At 48.5% G+C, this 19,648-nt stretch overlaps 1 protein-coding gene across 25 annotated transcripts in view; it reads left to right on the top strand.

The window, feature by feature from the left end:
- Nucleotides 1–19,648, top strand: part of Fgfr2 (fibroblast growth factor receptor 2) — a 105,212-nt gene that overhangs the window by 14,566 nt on the left and 70,998 nt on the right. For 12 of the 25 annotated variants that reach the window (NM_001109892.1, NM_012712.1, XM_006230390.5 and 9 more), the window contains exons 3-4: nucleotides 9,331–9,597; nucleotides 10,652–10,729. The exons of 5 other annotated variants lie outside the window; for them this stretch is intronic. In NM_001109892.1, the coding sequence (NP_001103362.1) occupies nucleotides 9,331–9,597; nucleotides 10,652–10,729 (345 nt within the window). Of the gene's footprint in view, nucleotides 1–7,443; nucleotides 7,511–9,330; nucleotides 9,598–10,651; nucleotides 10,730–19,648 lie in introns of those variants that run through there. 8 more of the 25 variants (NM_001109894.1, NM_001109893.1, XM_063281099.1 and 5 more) reach the window with 2 other exon arrangements.

Raw genomic sequence — 19,648 nt, 5'->3', positions numbered from 1 at the left:
TTATTGACAGGGTCTCTCACTGACCGGGAGCTTACAATGTAGGCTAAGCTGGCTGGTCAGCAGGCCCCTGAGATGTATCTGTCTCTCTCACCACAGCTAGCTTTTTTTTTTTTTTTTTTTTTTAATGTGGGTTCTGAGGAATTAAAGTCATGCTTGCAAGGCAAGCACTTTGTGGACTGAGGTATCTGTCAGCTCAGCCCCCAAAGGTACAGTAAACTGTAGGCCTTTGGCTCACTGGTTTCTTGAAGCAGGTATTAGGCATGGTCTGGAAGAGGAGGCGCCTTCAAGACTTGTGGATGTTTAGTTCCACTTGAGAACTTTGCAGGAATCCTCACTTAGGGAAGCGGCGTATATAAGATGTGACAGATTTGCTCATTTGAAAGAAAACCCTGGTTTGGAGTCAGAGGAAAGTAAGTGGATATTCTCATGGGGCTGTCTCAATCCCCTGCTGACTCATCTACTGACTTGTTAGAATCAGGTTGTGACCCATAAAACCGAGCCCCAGATAGGTGGCCCCTGGCTGGGGCAGAGCTGCAGCTAGAGCACTTGCCCTACTGTGCACAGAGTGCTTCCTCTCAGCGCGTTCCTCATATCAGGGTCTGTGTCTCAGGGACCGAGGGGCCGTTCCACATGGCCTCGTTCATACCCGAGCAGCAAGTCTTAAGCTTTGGTCTTTGGGCAGAGGGTTTCTGAATTGGCAGTGCCCTCCTCATCTGGGAGCCCATGAGCACCCAACCCGAGCACCCAGTCCATGCCCTAGGCTGGCCTTGGATGGAGGTCCTCACACAGCATAAACCTAGGTCACTGCACTCATTTTCCTTCCTCCCAACTTCTTAGAATGTCCCCATGAGACAGTTGGGCGAGGGGGTGACTGAATCTGTGTGTTTTATTTTACATGGATAAAACATAGGTTGTGACATCATGGGGACGGGGTGATGGCATGTGTTATGATAGGAATCAGGAAATCTTACAGGCGAGACATTTGGGTTGGATTTTGAAAACTGCACAGGAATCTCTCAGGTGGAGTAGCAGTTTTGGGTGCAGGGAACAGGGACAGGGGACAGAGGACAGACAGTACCTTCTGACTAGGCAAGCTACTATGTGAATGAACAAGGGAGGAAGGGAAGGGAGAGAGAGAGAGGGAGAGACAGAGAGACAGAGAGACAGAGAGACAGAGAGACAGAGGAGAGAAGGAGTAGGGAGGGAGGCGGGGAGAGACAGAGAGAGAGACAGAGAGAGACAGAGAGAGACAGAGAGACAGAGGAGAGAAGGAGTAGGGAGGGAGGCGGGGAGAGAGACAGAGACAGAGAAAGAGGAGAGAGGGAGTAGGGAGGGAGGGGGAGAGAAACAGAGAGAGAGGAGAGAGGGAGTAGGGAGGGAGGTGGGGAGAGAGACAGAGACAGAGAGAGAGGAGAGAGGGAGTAGGGAGGGATGGGGAGAGAGAGGAATGTGGTGCCTGGGTAATGATGTGAATTAATTTTCTGGAGAGACACTAAAACAGATCTTAAGACTGTATTGGTACAGATGGGGTACGTTCCATTCTGGCCTTCGCCTCTTTGGGTGCCCAATGCTCCCTCTGATGCTGTAGCTAAGGGGAGCAGCCACCTGACTCCAGCCAACTTTCCTGGTGGCCCTTTTCTGTGCATCCAGCCTTACATGGCAAGGTTTGGGGAACAGCGTCCCAAGGAGTCCTGAGGACCTTAGGAAGCTGTGCTTTCTCTTGCAAGTGCGCCTTCAGACGCAGGAGGCCTGGGCCTGGCTGGCCAGACTGTGGATACAGACTGTTCTTTGTGCCTCTGAGCCACGAGTGCTGGGTGCTTTGACATAACTTGTAATGCCAGTTTCTACTTCCTGGGTGCTGTGGAACCTAATGGCTGGGTTCTCCGGGATATACTCTCAGAACAAAAGGCTCCATTTTACAGTTCTTGCTCAAGCAATAACTGGAGGATTTATGTGGCTGCATGGATTTGATATCTTCTTGCGTCTCGGTGGCCCAGAGGTGGTTCCAGTCTTGGGAGCGTAGGAACCGAGTGCAGGTGTCTCTGCCACTTGGACACTATCGTGTCATGACAGGATTGGATGGGAGAGGCGTGCAGGTGGGCACAGGGTGAAGCCACTGAGTCCAGGTATTGGGTGATACAGTGAGGACATTCTTGGGCCCTTTTGCCTTTCTGCATTTTTATTTTCTCCTGGGCTCAAGCATAATTTCTTTCAAACATGGAGGACTGTCCACCCTGTTTCTCAAAGCCAAACCTAAATTACGAGGGGTGGGCCTGAGTACGTAATATGTAATGGTTCCCATATTGGAAGCATTTGCTACCTTCTAGTCCTCTCTGACGGGCGGCTTGAGCCAGCCCGGAGTTTCTGGGGCCATCAGGCTACTGCAGCTGAAGTAGCTGTTGGCGGGAGTGATGCTGACAGGACACGTGTCTGAAGAGATGCTCCAGCTATTGGTTGTAAGCAGAAAGCCTGAGCGGCCTGCTCCCCTCTCTCCTCTCCCCGGCCTCACCCCACCCCTCCCCGTTTTTTATGCAGCAGTAGTTCTTGAGGTTGAAAACTTCCACCTTTGTCCTGTGTGGCTGTTGTCCCCCTCCTCTCTTTAAGGATGCGTTGTACTGGGGCCTTAGAAGGATGGCATCAGGATGTGCAAGTTGGCACCTGTAAAGGGGAAGCTTTGAAAGCGTAGGAGCTGTAGCAGCCTGCTCTAGGGTGTCGTCTTTGTGTCTGAGGAGAGGCTACCAGAGGAGGTTCTTCCTGACTCCACCAAAGGACCCCATTGTCCTTAATATCTTTATACTGAGCTCTGGTGCCAGCTCCATGCCGACCGTGCCGTGCAAAAAAAAAAAAAAAAAACAAAAAACAAAAAACAAAAAAATACCAAAAAAAACCCCAATAAAACAAAACAAAAACAAAAACAAAACAAAAAACAAAAAACAAAAAATGAACAGGAGGGGCTCTTCCAAGGTCCCAGTCGAGCCAGGTGTCACAGGTTTCTAAAAGCATGGGTGGGCACCCCAGTACCGTGTGCCCTGCGTTCTGGGCATCCTTGATTTGAAGTTACAAAGAGCCTTTCAAGTTCTGTCCACTGTTCTGTGGCCAGTGAACACAGCTCACCAGGCCTGTGGAGTGGCCACTGCAGGGCATCTTTATGGCTCGGAGGGCAGAGTGGGTCAACCCACTGCCACTCACCTGTTATGAACCCAGTGTCCTATGACTTTGCAGTGACATTTGGCAGCTTAATCCCCATTCTCTGTAAAGACTTTTGGCAGTCCTGTGGCTGTGGTGTTTATTTGTCTTGTACTAGATGGCATCGTCTGGGAGAACACCAGGCCACGGTATTGTTTTCTCCTCAGTGCTCCTGTGCGATCCTGCTGGGCTAGAGGTGTGCTGGAAGCTGGGGACAGTTTAGCTGGGCAGTCCAGTCCCTTGACAGGACAAGCCTGCTGGGACTGCCCTTTCTCCACCACCCTCCTCCTCTCCTCTCCCCTCCCCTCCTCTCCCCTGCTCTTCTCTCCTCTCCTCTCCTCTCCTCTCCCCTCCCCTCCCCTGCTCTTCTCTCCTCTCCTCTCCTCTCTCTCCTCTCCTCTCCCCTCCCCTCCTCTCCCCTCCCCTCCCCTCCCCTCCCCTGCTCTTCTCTCCTCTCCTCTCTCTCCTCTCCCCTCCCTTTCCCTCCCCTCCCCTCCCTTCCCTTCCCCTCCTCTCCTCTCCTCATCTCCCCCTTTCCTCCTTGTATTTCTCTCTTCTAGGTGAATCTATTCTGATTCTCTTTTGGGATCAGATTGTGGGGAGACCCCCTAAGTGGGCCATTTGAGGTACCCCACTGTATCTTTAACTCAGATCCTTTAGACGCTGATGAAGAAGTCATTCTGGGGATACCCTAGATGTGGCTGTTGTGATGTGCTGGGTGATTTGTTGTCCCAGAGGTGGTTGGCAGAAGTGGCTCCCTCTCCCTGAGTGGGAATCTGCCATGCGTTCTGCAGGAGATGATTGGCCAGGACAGGACTTGGACGCCCATCTGTTCTCTGTTTGCACTCGGGCGCCATTTCAGAAACCACACGGGAAAAGTTTATAGGCAAACATTATAAAAAGTGACAGTCTGAAGTGCTGCTATCGTTGGCTTGGCAGCGTAAAGCATTACCTGAAGCAGCCTCTCTCTCACTTCCAGACACTCTAGCTGTTTGGAAGCCTCAAGATGGCCATCCTGATGGTGCTGAGGAAAAACTTGCATTTGTGCGTTGTGAGGCGTCTTAGTCTTGGCTTCATCTACTTCTTGAGGGAGCCCTTTCTAGGGCGACTTCACCCATGGCAGGGTGTCATACCCCTCCCTTCAACTTACAGGAAAGTAAACAGGAGCTGTCACTGTTGACATCAGGTGAGGTGCCACCTAGAGGTTGTGACCTACGTGGATTTGCAGAAGAACTTGGGGAAGGGTCAGGAAGATTCTGCCTCAGTTTCCCTTTTGCCTGGGTCAGAAGCTCCTCATTTCTAAGTTTCTTTGACCTCTCAGGAAATAGTGACTTGGGAGATGTTGGGGAAGAAAGGGGGCTCGTGGCAGGGTGGCAGCCACATATGTGCTTTTTTTTTTTTTTTTGAAAGATAGACTCTCACTACACAGCCCAGGCTGGCTTTGACTGCACTCAGTAATTTAAGTAGGCCTTAAACTTTGAAGCCAATGAAGGCTCTGAACTTAGAGGACCCTCTTAACCCACCCTCCCAAGTGCCCACTGAGACCCACCATGCCCCAACACTGTTGATATTTTCATTATTGACTTTTGAGGCTGTGAAGGACCCTCTTTATGTTTTTGTTTGTTTGTTTTCTGAATATCAGAACAGTCAGTTCACCGAAAAATATGCCCACTATATAGGAAACTGCTTGCGTGTATCAAGGGTTTGTAACCTGTGGGTAGAAACAGCGCTAAGCCTCCACACAGGAGAGCCTCGGCCCCTGTTGTGTTTGTAGCACGGAGAAACAGCTGAGCGCAGCCTTCCCAGAAAGCAAACATGTCACCTGTTTGTTCAGAGAGCTTAGGGAACGCTGACAATGTGCGGCCCAGCTCCCACGCTTCTTTCCACAGTTTCACTTAATTATGAAAATTCTGTGTGTGGAAACTCCTGAAAGAGCAATTGGGGCCTCTGCTCGAAGCCTCTGGAATTTTCTCCCCATTGTACTGTGGAGAGTGCAGAGGACGGAACTTGGAAGTGCGTGCTGCAGTTAGCCACGGCATGAGAAATGTTAAATCCAGGAAATGTTGATATTGCTATAAAAGACACTGTTTGGATTTCCCAGGGAGTTCCTTGCCCTATGTCAATGGTCACGTGTTACACAGAGTAGCTTGGCGGAGGCAGGCAAGCAGTGGCCTGTGTCGGAAGGCCATCTGCGTAGGAGAGACAGGTGGGGTGTGGTGAGCACAGTGTTCTTGGTGTCTTGGCCCCTTAGGGGACACTATGAGGTGGTGATGATTCAGAGTTGTGATACCTCAGAACTCTTAAGAGCAAGCGGTGGCTGTGAGGAGACAGCCCCAAAGCCCCGTGAAGGATTCAGGCACAGAAGAGAAGCCTTCAGCTCTCAAGCAAGTGTCCAGGGCTAGGCGGAGGCTTAGGACGACATCTCCTCAGTGTGCCCTGGTCCGTGATGTATCTCCTGTGTGTTTCATTTGACGGGAACTACCAACCAGATCCATGTCCTGGGATGCTGTTGGGTTGGCTTTTTATGCCCCCGATTATGGTCCTGCCCATCATCCTTCAGTAGCCTTCTCTCTCCTGTTTCTTCCCCCATTCTGGTGTTTGACCTTCTCCTTTCTTCCTGCCCTTTCTTTTCTTGTTTTCATCTCATCTCCCTGCTCCCCACGGCAGCCAAGGCAGAGGTAGCATCGCTTACTGACTTCTAAGTGGGGCTTCTTGTGAAAAGGCCACTGGGGAGGCTGGAGGAGCTTACCCAAGGCTGATACCTGGGAGGAGGCCTTGGCGTTAAGATGGCTTGATTTCATAGAAACTTATCTTTCCGATGTGCTTGCAGATGACACTTTACTGTCTCAGAAGCCAGCCATCTTCCTGGGAGACTAGAGAGCCCTTGCTTGGTTTTACGAGCAAACAGATCCCATTTCTGAGCAGCCACGCTGTCCTCACCGTTCACGGAGATGGGAGCCCGTCAGCGAAAGTCTTGAGATAAAATCCCGTTGTTTCTGACCGTCGTGAGCATAGTGCCACAGTCATAGCTTGAGAACACAGGCAGGGTGACTGACACCAGTTGTGGCTGGAAGAGCAAGTGCACAGTGGGCACCTCCCATATAGCGCCTGGCCATCCCTGTGTTTGGTGGTCGGGGATCCTGCAGCTGAGAGGCTGTGCGGGGCAGAGAGGAAACGAGCTCAGTGTCCTTGTACCCAGGGCAGTGCACATTCACCAAACGTCCAGCATCCTGTCCTGGCTGAGACCCTCTCCATCCTGTGTCCCTCATGACGTGGTGGTACAGCGTGCGTGGTAGAATTGGTCCAGCCATACAGCTGAATTTCAGTGAATCTTGGTCCTTTGTTGATGTCAGGTGAGGGAAGGGTTTCTTAGTGGATGCTGTAGCCTTTAAGGCTCAATCATTTTTAACATCGTGTGAGTCTTTGGTTCAAAGATGTTAAGACCAGAATGGCAGATGATATGAGACATAGGGTCCAACCGAACCGCCCTTCCTCTCCTTACTTCTCTTCTTTGTCCTTAAAAATAGGAGCGCTTTATTTTTTTTGTCGCTGGTGTTTGTCATTGTCAGTGTTACTGTGTGTGTGTGTGTGTGTGTGTGTGTGATGTGTGCGTGTAGACACATGTTGTGTAAAGGTCAGAGTGCAGTCTTAAGGAGTCAAGTCTTTCCTCCTCTTCTACCTTTTTATGGGTTCCTGGGAATCAAACTTGGCTTTAGGCCTGCCTGCCTTCCTCCACCGAGCCATCCTTCCAGATCTGCCTCTCCTTCGTTCAGTTAGGCACTCAGGTCAGCTGCCTCTTCCAACCGGATTCTCAATGTCTTTCAAACTTGGCGCTGCGTATTGCCCGTTAGCTACAGGGTGGCTGCTACTCCTTGGAGGAGACTCCTATCCGCTCCTACAACAGAAGCAGAAACACCTTCAGCGAGGGCAACGCTATCCGTGTTTGGGGCCTGTAGGCCTTAAGATCTTTTTTGCAATGACTTGGGTCTGTCCTTGTAACACAAAAGCAGCCCTAGACAATACATCCCCAACGAGTGTGGCACTGCTCCAAGAAGTCTTTGTTTACCAAAGCAAGAGAGTGACTTGGCCTTCAGGCAGTGCTTGGCTGGCTCCTGCTGCCCATGGGGCCTTCGCCCACCATTTCCACGTGAACTGTTACCTAGTTGCCTCGCCTAACACTACTTACACACTTCCTATTTTCTGTGAGTTTTTTTTTTTTTTACTTACTTCCGTTTGCCCCACCACAATGGAAGGTTCACCAGGGCAGGGACTATGCTTACTGGCCTGTTGCTTCCTGAGCATACAGAACAGAGCTTGACCTGTGGTAGGTGTTCAATAAACAGAGGGTGGGTGAGAAAAACAAGCCTTGGACACCTTACCTGGTTGTCAGTTGTATTTGCTTTCTGCCCCTTTTTTATGTGTGTGTGTGTGTGGGGGGAGGTGTTTTTCTGTTTCGTCAACTTCTGTTTTCTTCCCTATGTGGGTTTCCTTCTGTGCTCCTGTACTGTTTAACATCTGTGCCCCTCTTGGCTGTGTGCACTTGAAGTGGGGGTCCCATGTGAGAAGCCTCAGGCCCCTTGTGTTGGCTGCTGCTGTGCTGCTGGTATTTCTTGGACCAGATGTTTATGAAATGGCAGGACTGAAACATGAATTGACTGTATTTTAGTTGTGGGGGAGATTTGTTCTTTTGAGTGGGCTCTGGGCCCAATAGTTGCCTTGTGATGCCACTGCCCAGATCTGGAACCGTCCCAGGGCAGGGAAGGAAGCATTGTGTTTTCTCCGCTTGGGACTCCGGGTACCATTCACAGCTCTCACTGTAGGAATGAAAGCTTACTTCATGGGCCTTTATGGCCACCCTGACCTTGAGCAAGGTCAGGAGCTTCCTCTCACTCCTTTTGGGAGGTTGGATCATTGTTGGCTTCATCCTGCCCTGTCTCTTAGAGGACTGTGACGATGTTCAAAATGTCTGCCTTCTCTGTGTACGACAAAGGTGTCAGTGCGTGGGGCACAATGGCCTATCAGAACTGAGCTTTCTGATTTGAAGGTTTCCTCCGGAAGTCAGGACAGTCCTAGTCAACATGTCTATTCCTGTGTTTGGAGGTATGGGGTAGGCAGTTGGACTTTAGAGTGGGAGAGACCCCCTCTATTTCTAGCCAGGTGATTGATGGCAGGGTGGTGGACCATGGAGGGCCATGATTGACCTGGGCACCAGAGGAGGATCTGGGCTAAATGGGGATGAGAGGGAGGACCTTGTGTTCATAAAGAAGAGAAGGATGCTGAAGGAGATCAGGGAGCCTGGGGTAGTGGGTGGGTTAGAGGGCAGGATGGATCTGGCTTCATTAGTAGCATGTCAGGTAGATAGTAGGTAGTATTCTTATCTAATACATACAGTGTGTGTGTGTGTGTGTGTGTGTGTGTGTGTGTGTGTGTGTGTTATGGCTGATATACAGTGTAGGGCCATTGATTGCGAGGGACTCCCTACTTTTCTTTCGTTTTATGTTAAAGGACCCCAGGCACCTGTCACTTTGAGGAAGGTGGAGTGTCCCAGCTCACCCAATACAGTATAGACCTAGCTCAGTACTGATTGGACCTCAAGAGCTCATAGAAATGATCACGCCAATCGGAGCCATTTCCCAAGTGGTGAAGAGTTCTGCAGATGGATCTGTTTGCCCCCTGAGTTTGAGACATTTTGTATTGAAAAGCGTGGTTTTGTGATAAGAGGCTAAGTGAAATATGAATGAGTGGTTAAGCCAGTGTGGGAGCTCGGGTGTGCGTGTGCACGTACACAGTCATGCTGGATGACGAGCTTGGCAAATCAACTTTACAGTTTTCTCGTGGAGTTTTCTTCCACTTTAGGGTTTGGTTGGTTTCTAAAGCCCGATTTACAGTCTGTGGAGATGAACCAACCCAGGACAGCTTCTGCGGATGCTTCTGTGGTCATTGTTTCCAGTGCTGTCAGTCAAGTCTGGGTGCAGGCTGCTTCCTGGCTTCTGGGGTCTGGGGGAGAGATGGACATCTCCTGGGGCCATTTGTAAGACAAACGTCTCCTGAGGAAGAACTGGCCTCCACTGACCTTTGTCGGACCTTCTCTCCTTTCCCTCCTTCCCATCTGCCTCTGTCTTCTCTCTCCCACCTCTTCTGCAGAGCCACCAACCAAATACCAAATCTCCCAACCAGAAGCGTGCGTGGTTGCCCCCGGGGAGTCGCTAGAGTTGCGCTGCATGTTGAAAGATGCCGCCGTGATCAGTTGGACTAAGGATGGGGTGCACTTGGGGCCCAACAATAGGACAGTGCTTATTGGGGAGTACCTCCAGATAAAAGGTGCCACACCTAGAGACTCCGGCCTCTATGCTTGTGCTGCAGCTAGGACGGTAGACAGTGAAACTTTGTACTTCATGGTGAATGTCACAGGTGAGTTGGCTTCTGATCAGAAATTATTACTAATTTTGGCCAAGGGAACTGCACTCATTGACTGCTAGGCACAGTGTCAGGTCGTTGTTCTTTAATTGTTTGAGACAAGGTCTCTCTTTGCTGCCCAGGCTGGACTTGAACTCCTGGGCTCATGTCAGCTTCTCATCATCCTCCCAAGAGCTGTGACCCCAGGTGTAGGCTAGTATGCCTGGCGGATCCATTTCTGAAATTCCTCACTGGGTCCTGGTGCACCACACAGTTGACAAGTGACAAAGATCTGACGAGCAGCACACTGTCTTCTCACTCCCACACTGCCCAGCACTCTTGGTGCTTACGGTATAGAGCTGAAATGTGGGAGCTAGATTTTAGTTCCTTTATCAAACGCTTGAGTCTCCCTCCTTGTTATTTCCTTCCATACGGTGAAGGGGATAGGTAGCAACAGGCTTCCTTTGTGGCCAAGTTGGAAGCCCTGCCTTCAGAAAGTTAGCAGTCCGAAGGCCCACACAGGAGACCGTCTTGTTAGGGAGTCGTTTCTGTCTTGAAGGGAACCCCAAACATTGAAAATGGGGAAACAAATCAATGTTTGGCTATTATAGAGTCAAAATTTGTTGGAGGTGACCCTGGAGAGATGGCTCAGTGGTTGGAGCACTGGCGGTTCTTCCAGAAGATCAGGGTTCAATTCCCAGCACCCACACGGCAGCTCACAACTGTCTCTAACTATAGTTTCAAGGGATCCGACACCCTCACACAGGAATATATGTAAGCAAAACACCAATGCACATAAAATAAAAATAAATAAGCCATTCGGAAAACTGTTGGGGACTTGAATACTGTTTGAGGCTTAAAAAAATGAGAAAGCAGAAAACCCTAAGGGTTAGAGACCGACTTCTCGCAGAGAGACACTTCCAGATGGCACTGCACAGTCTCTGACACTCCTCCTGGGTGGTTGAGCTCACTCTGAGGAGGGTGGTCGCGCGGAGAGCTCCCTCAGCCACAGGTGATGGTGACGTTTGCCTTTGCCAATGCACCCACACACGTGTTCTTTTGAATACAGATGCCATCTCATCTGGAGATGACGAGGACGACACAGATAGCTCCGAAGACTTTGTCAGTGAGAACAGGAGCAACCAGAGTAAGTAACCTGCCTCCGAAGGTCCCCAAGAGGAGTGACAGGGGAGTCCTGCCTGTCGCCTGTCTCCTGTCGACTCCTCTATATGCAGTGCTGTGTCCCTTGGCCCTCACTGTCCCCCACTCTGTCTGCTGTCCCTATTTTCCAACTTGAGAATAAACTGTGTTGCTGTCCACCGTCTCGCCACTTGTCTGTTCTTCTTGTGTCAACAGCTCTCTCTTCCACACAAACACTACTTCTGTCCGTGGTTTTATTGTCTTCTTTGGTCTCTCGGTATTCACAGAACTAGTAGAACCGTGGCCATCTTGGTTTTCTTCATAACTCCCGTCATGCCTTTCCTGACTTAGGGTTGGTTGCCTTCCTTCCTCCACTCCCTGGAGTATTTCATTGTTATTGTTGATTTATTTGTTTATGGAAACAAGGCGTCAACTTGGTTGCTTAGGCCGGACAGACTTGAATCCCTGATTCCTGCGATCCTTCCATGAGCCTCTTGAGTTCTGGGCCCATAGGTGTGAGCCACCTTTTGGTTCTTCTATTTCAGAAAGTCCTCCTTGAGAGCTAGTGGAGACTTGTGGTTGGAGGCAAGAGAAGCTCCTTATACTCAGCGTGTAGCTTAGCAAAGAATTGTCTGGTCCAGAATACGAGTTTTGGGGGCTTAGAGACCCTTGCCTGTGCAATATTGCCTTTTGCTGAGGGCAGAAAAGTATCTTACTTTGAGGATGTTGGTGAGAAAGGGAGGGAATGCTGGTGTGTTTTAAGGCAGTGGGCACCAGGCACTCACACTTGACGTCGCTGACTTGCTGGGCTGCTTGGGGCTGATTGCCTAAGTTCCAGTCTTGATTCACTATTTCCCAGTTGCTCATTTGTTCTCTGGGCCTCAGATGGGAATGGCGGCCATGTCTTCTGGGAAGTTAGAGGTATCAAAGGGCAGTATGCTTTGAAGACTCAAGCGCTCGTGAACATTTGTTCCACAGAGAAGCAAAACACAGAATTAGTTATGTTCTTCAGGTAGGGCTGGACTGTTCTAGGGAGACTGTATTGCTAACTGTTTTTTTTAACTTTGTATATTCAGTGTTATTGTGAAAGGATTTTTTGTCATAAGTAAATTTAAATGAGTCATAAGTAATAGAATTTAGTTATTAAAATGAGCCTATGGTGATATACCTTGATGGGTAAAAGTGCTTACCTGGCATGCACAGAGCCCTGCTTTCAACCGCCAGCACTTCCTAAGCTGAGCACGGTGGCACATGTCTACAGTCTTAGTACTCAGGAGGTGGGAGCAGGAGGATTGGAAAGAAATCAGGTACAATTAGAACAGCTCACAGCAGAATTAAGAGATTTTATTCTTAAATAAAATACTTTTTGAAAGGTTTATTTTATTTATACATATGTATTTGTGTGTGTGTGTGTGTGTGTGTGTGTGTGTGTGTGTGTATGTGTGTATGTGTGTGCGTGCATTGCATCCCCTGGAACCGGATTTATGGACAATTGTAAGCTACTTAAGGTGGATGCTGAGATTTGAACTCTGTTCCTCTATACAGAACAGCATGTGCTCTTAACCACTGAGCCATCTTGCCAACCCATCATAAAACACTTCTTAAGGAAAAATATCACATACTTCCCCCTGCCCCAAGTGCAGCATCTTCCATGGTCAGCAACATTTGAGACCACTGAAGAGCCCACACTGACTCAGCCTTAGAGCCCAAAGCCTGTGGTCACTGGGGTTCACTGCAGGCTCTGGGACTTATGCACATGAAGAAGGACACGCGTCTGTCACTATGGTATTACACAAAATTTTATTGTCCTAAGCATTGTTGAGAATCACTTATTCACACGGGCTCCTGCCCAGCCCTTAGGCACCACAATCTTTCTGTAGCTTTGCTTATTCAGAAATAGCCTATGTCAGGTTTATAGACCACGTAGGCTTTTCAGAGTGTCACTTTGCCGCTAGTGCTGTGCGTCACGTTGTTTTCTGAATCTCCCATAGTCTTCAGCTAAATTTTTCTTAGTACTAAGTAGCACCCTCTGGTTTGTGTGTACATGGCTTACCCATTGTCTGTTGAAAGGTATCTTAGCTGTTGCCCAGGCTTGGCAGTCACAAGTAGAGAGATGCGGTTATCTAGGTGTGGGCTTGTTTAGCTGTGCGTTTCCTATTCTCTCCCTTGGAACATGACAATTAGATGCTGTGGTAAGTTCAGAGCCATTGGACACTTGCCAGACTACTCTTCAAAGCAGCCATAATATTCTGCGTTGCCATCGTCCATGAAGGGGAGCGTCCTTTGCTCGCCATCCTTGGCACCATTTTGTGATGTGGTGCTATGGATTCTTTGCCATTCTAGGATGCATTTCCCCCATGACCAAGGATGGTGAGCATCTTTTTATGTGCCTGATTAGCATCTTCATGTTCTCTTGGGTGAGCGTCTAACAACGGCTTTGGCTCCTTTTTTAATTGGGTTGTTTGTTTTCTTATTGTTGAGTTTCAAGAGCTTATTGTATATTTTGGATAGCAGTCCTCTTTCTCCTTTCAAATCCCCTCTCCCGGTGTGTGAATGCCTTTGTTTCAACAGTGTCTCGCAGAGCAAGCATTTTTGAATTCACAGGAAGTCTCTCTCATCAGCTCTCTCATGGGTCCCCTCGTGCCGTTGGTGTTGAAGTTGGGAGCAAACCCGAGGGTGATCCTGTTGCTTCTTATGATTTTTATAGTCCTGTGTTTTACGTTTATTTCCCAGTTGTGATCAGTTTGCAAGGTCTGTGTCTAGATTTAATTTCTGTTGCCTCTGAATGTTCAGTTATTCTTGTATCATTTATTGAAAGTGCCACCACTTAGCCTGGGATAGCTATGTAAGAGAATGTTGTTAGATCTCGGGGTGAATATTGTTACTCCACTGAATTTTTGGCTTTGTCCTTAAGTCTCCTAACTGCTTGGGCATCAAGAAAAATAATTTGATTAATACAATTTTTACTCTAGGGAGGGTAAACATGTAGGACTGTGGTTTTCAAAGTGTGCCTGGACCAGCAATGTCAGCATCACCTGGGTCCTCCCTAGAGATGTACATTCCTTAAGCTTGTCCTTAGACCTAGCTAGTTAGAGATGTGGGATGTGGGTGTCTGTCCATCCGTCCGTGTGTCTGTATGAGTGTGAGTTTATATTTCATCATTTCATATTAAGGTGTGAGAACTGCTGGTTTAGGGATGGACAAACACACACACACACACACACACACACACACACACACACACACACACACACACACACACACACACAGATTTGCTCCAAACAGGCTCTTAATGCTAGCCATGTTCATAAAAATCAAGAGGACAAGGGAGAGTGTGTGAGTTGTGACTCCTTGTTCCTGTTCTTACGTCCTCTGATAAAGGAGGACTTAGCAGAGTGTGTGTTCATAGTTACCGTGCATTGGCTCTGCCTTAAAGCCAGAGGTGGAACCCTCTCGAACCAGCTCTGGAGGGCACTGGTGCCAACTGCTGGCTCAGGCACTGCCTTCAGGAACCCTTAGTGAGGAAAACAGCCAGGAAACCTATCTGAGGGAGCAAAGGGGGAATGTCCAGCCACTCGCAGCCTGGTACCCATGGGCATTCCAGGTCCTCACAGCAGGTCCCCACGGGAGTGGGATGACATGTTTGTGTAGTTGTTTACAGCTCTCGAGTGATACTACGTGCAGGTGGGTGCCACCATGATTGATTGAGACATCAGGTTCTACCCACTTGGTTTGGCTGGCACACCTGGGGACTGTTCTGTGCTGGGTCAAGGATGCTGCCTGACTACATCACCAGGAGTCCACATGATGTCATGATGAGTAAGATTAGGAATAGATTACGCAACAACCAAGGCCGAGTGATAACAATCTCCTGGTGGTTCATACTTTGCCTGATGGGGGACATCCAGGGCTTCTGCTGTGACTAAGTCCAACTGCCCAGCATGTGTGCAGAAGGGCCGGGCAGGAGAGCACTGTGCAATGGGTGCCGTTCCATAGACAGGTTACTTACACTTTCACCTTGCAACTGGGATTTTGGTAATTAGCTCTCAAATGACACCAGCTCTGTCCCTGAGATGGGTGCTGTGTGGCGATTAAGGGCTGGTGTTAGCTGTACCAGGGAGCTACTGCTGCAGGGAGGGGCCTGTGAAACATGAGATGCTATTTAAAGTGATAGCAGTTCTTAGCTGGCTACTTGGCCTCTGCCTTCTGTTAGTGCGATTAGGCTGGTCTGATTCACAGGTGCAGCCCGGGGCAGCTGAGATTAAGCAGCTGTGCCCTGTGTGTGTGGACAAAGAATGTCAGGACTGGGATACTTGGCAAGGCGGGAAAGGGGATGTGACTGTTCGAACCTTTGTTTTTGTTTTTGTTTTTGTTTTTCCTCCTGTCACCTCAAGTGTCAAATACCTTACCTGACCTGACCTGATTATGAGCGAAAATGCAGAAGTTCGGAATTCTTCGAATTTTCAGCCACCTGGAAACATCCTTGTGTCCACACAGATTCCCCTGGTGCTTCTGTTGTCTGGAAATGCCACTTGGGGTGTGTGTTTGAATATTTGCCTTGAGTAAAGTTAGCCAGTGGTGCTCCTAAGGAGGGGTGGACTGTGTTTGTCTTGGGGCTTGTGAGCGCCGTTTCCCTTTGGTATACTTCATGTGCCAAGTTTGTGTCTTCTAGCTTGGAAAAAAAGTGTCATATAGGTCATTCCTTCTGCCAGGTTGCTAGATGGTCATTTATCAGTGTAGGAAGGCAAGCTTCCCGATGTGCAGAGGTGGTGAGTCCTGTGTAGCATGTAGAAAAGCATGATGGCCCCTAAACAACAAACCAAGAGTTAAGAGGGCTGGGAGACGCTTCAGTGGGTAGAAAGGTGCTTGCCACCAAGCGTGGAGACTTGAGTTATTCCTGGAGCCCACCCAGGGGAAAGAGATACAGCACTCCTACAATCAGTGTCTTAGGGTTACTATGGCTGTAATAAAACGGTGTGACTAAAAGCAACTTTGGGAGGAAAGAGTTTATCTGGCTTGCAGTTCCATATCATCATCATCATCATCATCATCATCACCATCATCATCATTATCACCATCACCACCACCATCAGGGAGGGCAGGATCCTAGGGGTCAGAGGGGATCCGGAGGCCAAGGAGGGGTGCTGCTTATTGGCTTGTTCCCCCATGGTTTGCTCAGCCTGCTTTCTTATAGAGCCAGGACCACCAGCCCAAGGGTGGGACCACACACAGTGGGCTGGACCCTTCCCCATCAGTCAGTCACTAATTAACAAACTACCCTATAGGCTTGCCCACAGTGGGGCTCTGATGGAGGCATTTTCTTAATCGAGGTTCTCTCCTTTTAGAAAACTAACGCTTATGTCAAGTTGGCATAAAACTATCTAGCACAGTCTGCATGCATGTGTACACACACACACACACTCACACACACACAGATAGAATAAATACATGTTTAAGAAAAATAATTAAGCAGGGCGGTGGGGGCACATGCTTTTAATCCCACCACTCGGGAAGCAGAGGCAAGTGGATCTCTGGGAGTTCGAGGCCAGCTTGCTCTTCAGAGTGAGTTTCAGGACAGTTAGGGCTACACAGAGAAACCCTGTCTTGAAAAAGAAAAGAGAATTAAAAGGAAGCCATGGCGTTGATCGTCACCCATACAGCAAAAAGGAGAACGCAGACACGAATCGACTGAGGCAGAGTAATGCACTTTGGTTACGGAGTTGGTGTCATTGAGTGAGGTGGACTTCGGTTTTTAGATGGATATTCTTGAGTGTTTGGGTTGCTCCTAACTTTTGGCTCCTCTTGCTGGTCTCCCTCAGCGATGGGTTCTTCTGTGGAAGGTTTCCCTGTTCATATAAACTCTGGGAACTCACCCGTTTTACTTTGTGACATTGTTTACCCTGTGAGCCGGGCTCGCAGGCCTACCTTTTTCACTAACCCGTTAACTTCTCGAGAGTAAGAACCAGCCTGGTGTAGAGTGAATGCTTCTTGGCCTTACAGGTTTCCCAAGCATCTCTTCTGCGTCTTACGTAAAACAGAGTGCTGTTCAGATCTGGTCCATACATGAAGAAATCAAGCCACTGTTTCTCAAAGGATCTTATCTGGAATGATAGTTTGGAACAAGTCTCCACTGAAGGTGACTTGAGTCTTGTAGTGAGTTTAGGAAGCACCTCATGTTGTGACTCTTGCTTAAAGACCAAGTCCAAGAGCATCATTCTTGATCCAAGGGCTCCTCTAGCAAACATCCATTTAATGCACACACACACACACACACACACACACACACACACACACACACACACACACACTGTGCATTCCTGTATGGGCTGATGGGATGGATAGGGCTCCTATCCCTTTTAAGTTAAGTCCTTCTATTGCAGGTGTGAAGGGCGTCCCCAGGTCATGTTTTAGCGGCTGACTAGCTAATGACTTCACACTTTGCCAGCACTAGCTTACTCTCCTGAATAGAGCAATCCTGTGAAGTCATCCGAAGTGTATGCTCAACTTGTTTTCTCTGGACCGAACATTTGATGCTGATTTTTGAAATGTTGAGGGCGTAGAAGTTTCTACATTTGTGCATCAGCATGGGAAAGGTAGCTTGCCTAGTTCTTGCCTTCCCTGGGAATTTAAGTGTTTCCATAGATTGATATCTGGCAACATATTTGTGGAGATTTTTTTTAAAAAAAGTTTCCTCAAGCTTGTGTTTAAAGTGATTGCTTTCTGGAGATTCTGACAGTTAGTTCTTAGGTAGATCATGTTTAACTAAAAGTCTTTGTTACTTAAGTGGAAGGGCTCGACAGCAGGACAAGAGTCCCGTTCTTGGAGTGGTCCTTTCTAGTTGCAAGGGATTTTCCATTTTGTTTTCATCCCTGTTGAGACCTGCACATGCCATGTGCTCCACAACAGAGAGAAAGGCAATCTTCTTTTCTTCTTCCTGGAGGAAGGGCTAGGAGGAGCTAGGGATGTGGTCTAAGGTCCCGGATTCTTTGGTTACCTGGTTGCTTCTAACAGTCCTGAACCATCACTGTTCTGATGATTTTTTTTTTCTTAAAAAACAAAAGTGTGTAGGCTGCCAAATGTTCTGGAAATTCCTAACTGAAACCTCATCAGTAGGTCCGTTCAGGTGCGTTATCACAAAAGGTGCTAATGGTGATTCTTCCTTCTCAGCCCCGCCTGGCCAGCTGCATAGTTGCTGGTCAGGATTCCTTGACTTGCAGAACTTCCTGCGAATTCCATGGAGGCAGCCTCCCGGGAGGCTAGTCATTTCTCTTGTGAGTCATTTGACACTCCCTTTCCCCAGCTCTTCAGTGAGATGTTTGATAGAGATTTCTAGAAGCCAGGCTGTTCCTGTGGTGGTTTGAATAAAAATGCTTCCCAAAGGCTCATGTATTTGAATGCCAGGTAATGGCACTATTTGAGAAGGATTAGGAGGTGTGGCCTTGTTGGAAGAGGTGTGTCACCAAGGTGGGCTTTGAGGTTTCAAAAGCCTGTGGCTGGCTGTGTCTTTTTCTCTTTGCCTATGGATCAGGACACAGAACTTTCGATCTACTTCTCCAGCACTGTATCTGCCTACACGTTGCCATGCTTCTTCCCACTGTGTTGACAATGGACTGACCTGTGGCACTGTAAGCCAGCCCCACTTACGTTTGCCTTTTTAAGAGTTGCCTTGGTCATGGTGTCTCTTCACAGCAATCGAACACTCACTAAGACAGTACTCTTTTTTTAAGTGACACTCCCAGTCTAACTCTGCTAGATTTGGTTTCTCTCAGTTCATATCAAAGGGAAGAAGATGAATGCAAGGATAGTGACATTAAAAACAAAACAAAACAAACACATCAGGGGGCACAGCATTCAGATGCCCCGATTAGTGATATTTTTAAAAGCCCTAATTATAGACTTAAGGCAGGGGGCCTTAGTGAGGCTTTAGGGAGTCGGAGAGACTTGATCTAAGAGCTGAAACAGCCTGTGTGCTTTAAAAATTCTGCATCAATAAAAATACAGTTGGCAGTCGTCAGTATCCCTGGCTCACATAAATCTTGAACTTTTGACTTAATTACTGTGGGAGAGTTCACGGGGCAGCCTGCTGTGGATAAAGAGCATTGCTAAGGGAGCTGGAAACTCCAGGCTAGCCTTGGCCTGGCCTCTGGCTTCGTGACCTTGATCAAATCACTTAACCTTTCTGGGTGACATTGATCTTGTCAGCCATCAAGCCAGATGGAGGAACATTGTAATGTGATTCTCTGTTTTTGCTTTAAAATATGGGGCTGTGCTTGCATTTTGGTTCTAGAGAGAGAGAGAGAGTAGCCTGTAAACTTTAGATGTCAATACTTGGCCATGTAAGGGTTTTTACGGGGGATATCGGTGGGGGTGGGGGTGGGGGTGAGGGTTGGAGGGGCAGGGCCAGCAGCTTGTGTTTTGTCCTTAAGTTTAAATTGAAGGGTAAAAAACATCCCTGTGGTCCCATTATTTGTTGACAGAGATCAATACTTACATAGCACACAGAAGCCTAGAAAGAATGTTAGAACCTCATTAGAACGGCTTCCTTGAGGAAGAGTCAGGGTTTGTCCAGTTATCCATCCTCTCGCTTTGCCTTAGAGACTGGCTGCAACTCAAGCTATGGCCTATTTCATTCTATGCTAGCTGGCAGCCATCAGCGGGCATACCTTGAAGGATGGACAGACACCCATTGTGGGAGCTGGCATTGTTGACAGTGCAGCAACCCATCTAGAGGAGGAAGGACAGACCTCCATGGTGAGACAGAGTGGTTAAGGATAACCATTGAGTGCTTGGGGGGGACTTTGAGTGCAGTTAGCTGCATTTTAACAGTGGAAGGCTGCCTGGGCTGACCCTGGAGAGGTGATTGGTGCTGGTATAGAGGAGAATGGCTCTAAAGAGGCCGGCCACATCTCAGTGACGGGATTTTATT

This window comes from Rattus norvegicus, chromosome 1, assembly GCF_036323735.1.
Source record: "Rattus norvegicus strain BN/NHsdMcwi chromosome 1, GRCr8, whole genome shotgun sequence".
In the NCBI taxonomy this organism is placed as follows: domain Eukaryota; kingdom Metazoa; phylum Chordata; class Mammalia; order Rodentia; family Muridae; genus Rattus; species Rattus norvegicus.
This window is presented reverse-complemented; position numbering and strand designations above follow the sequence as displayed.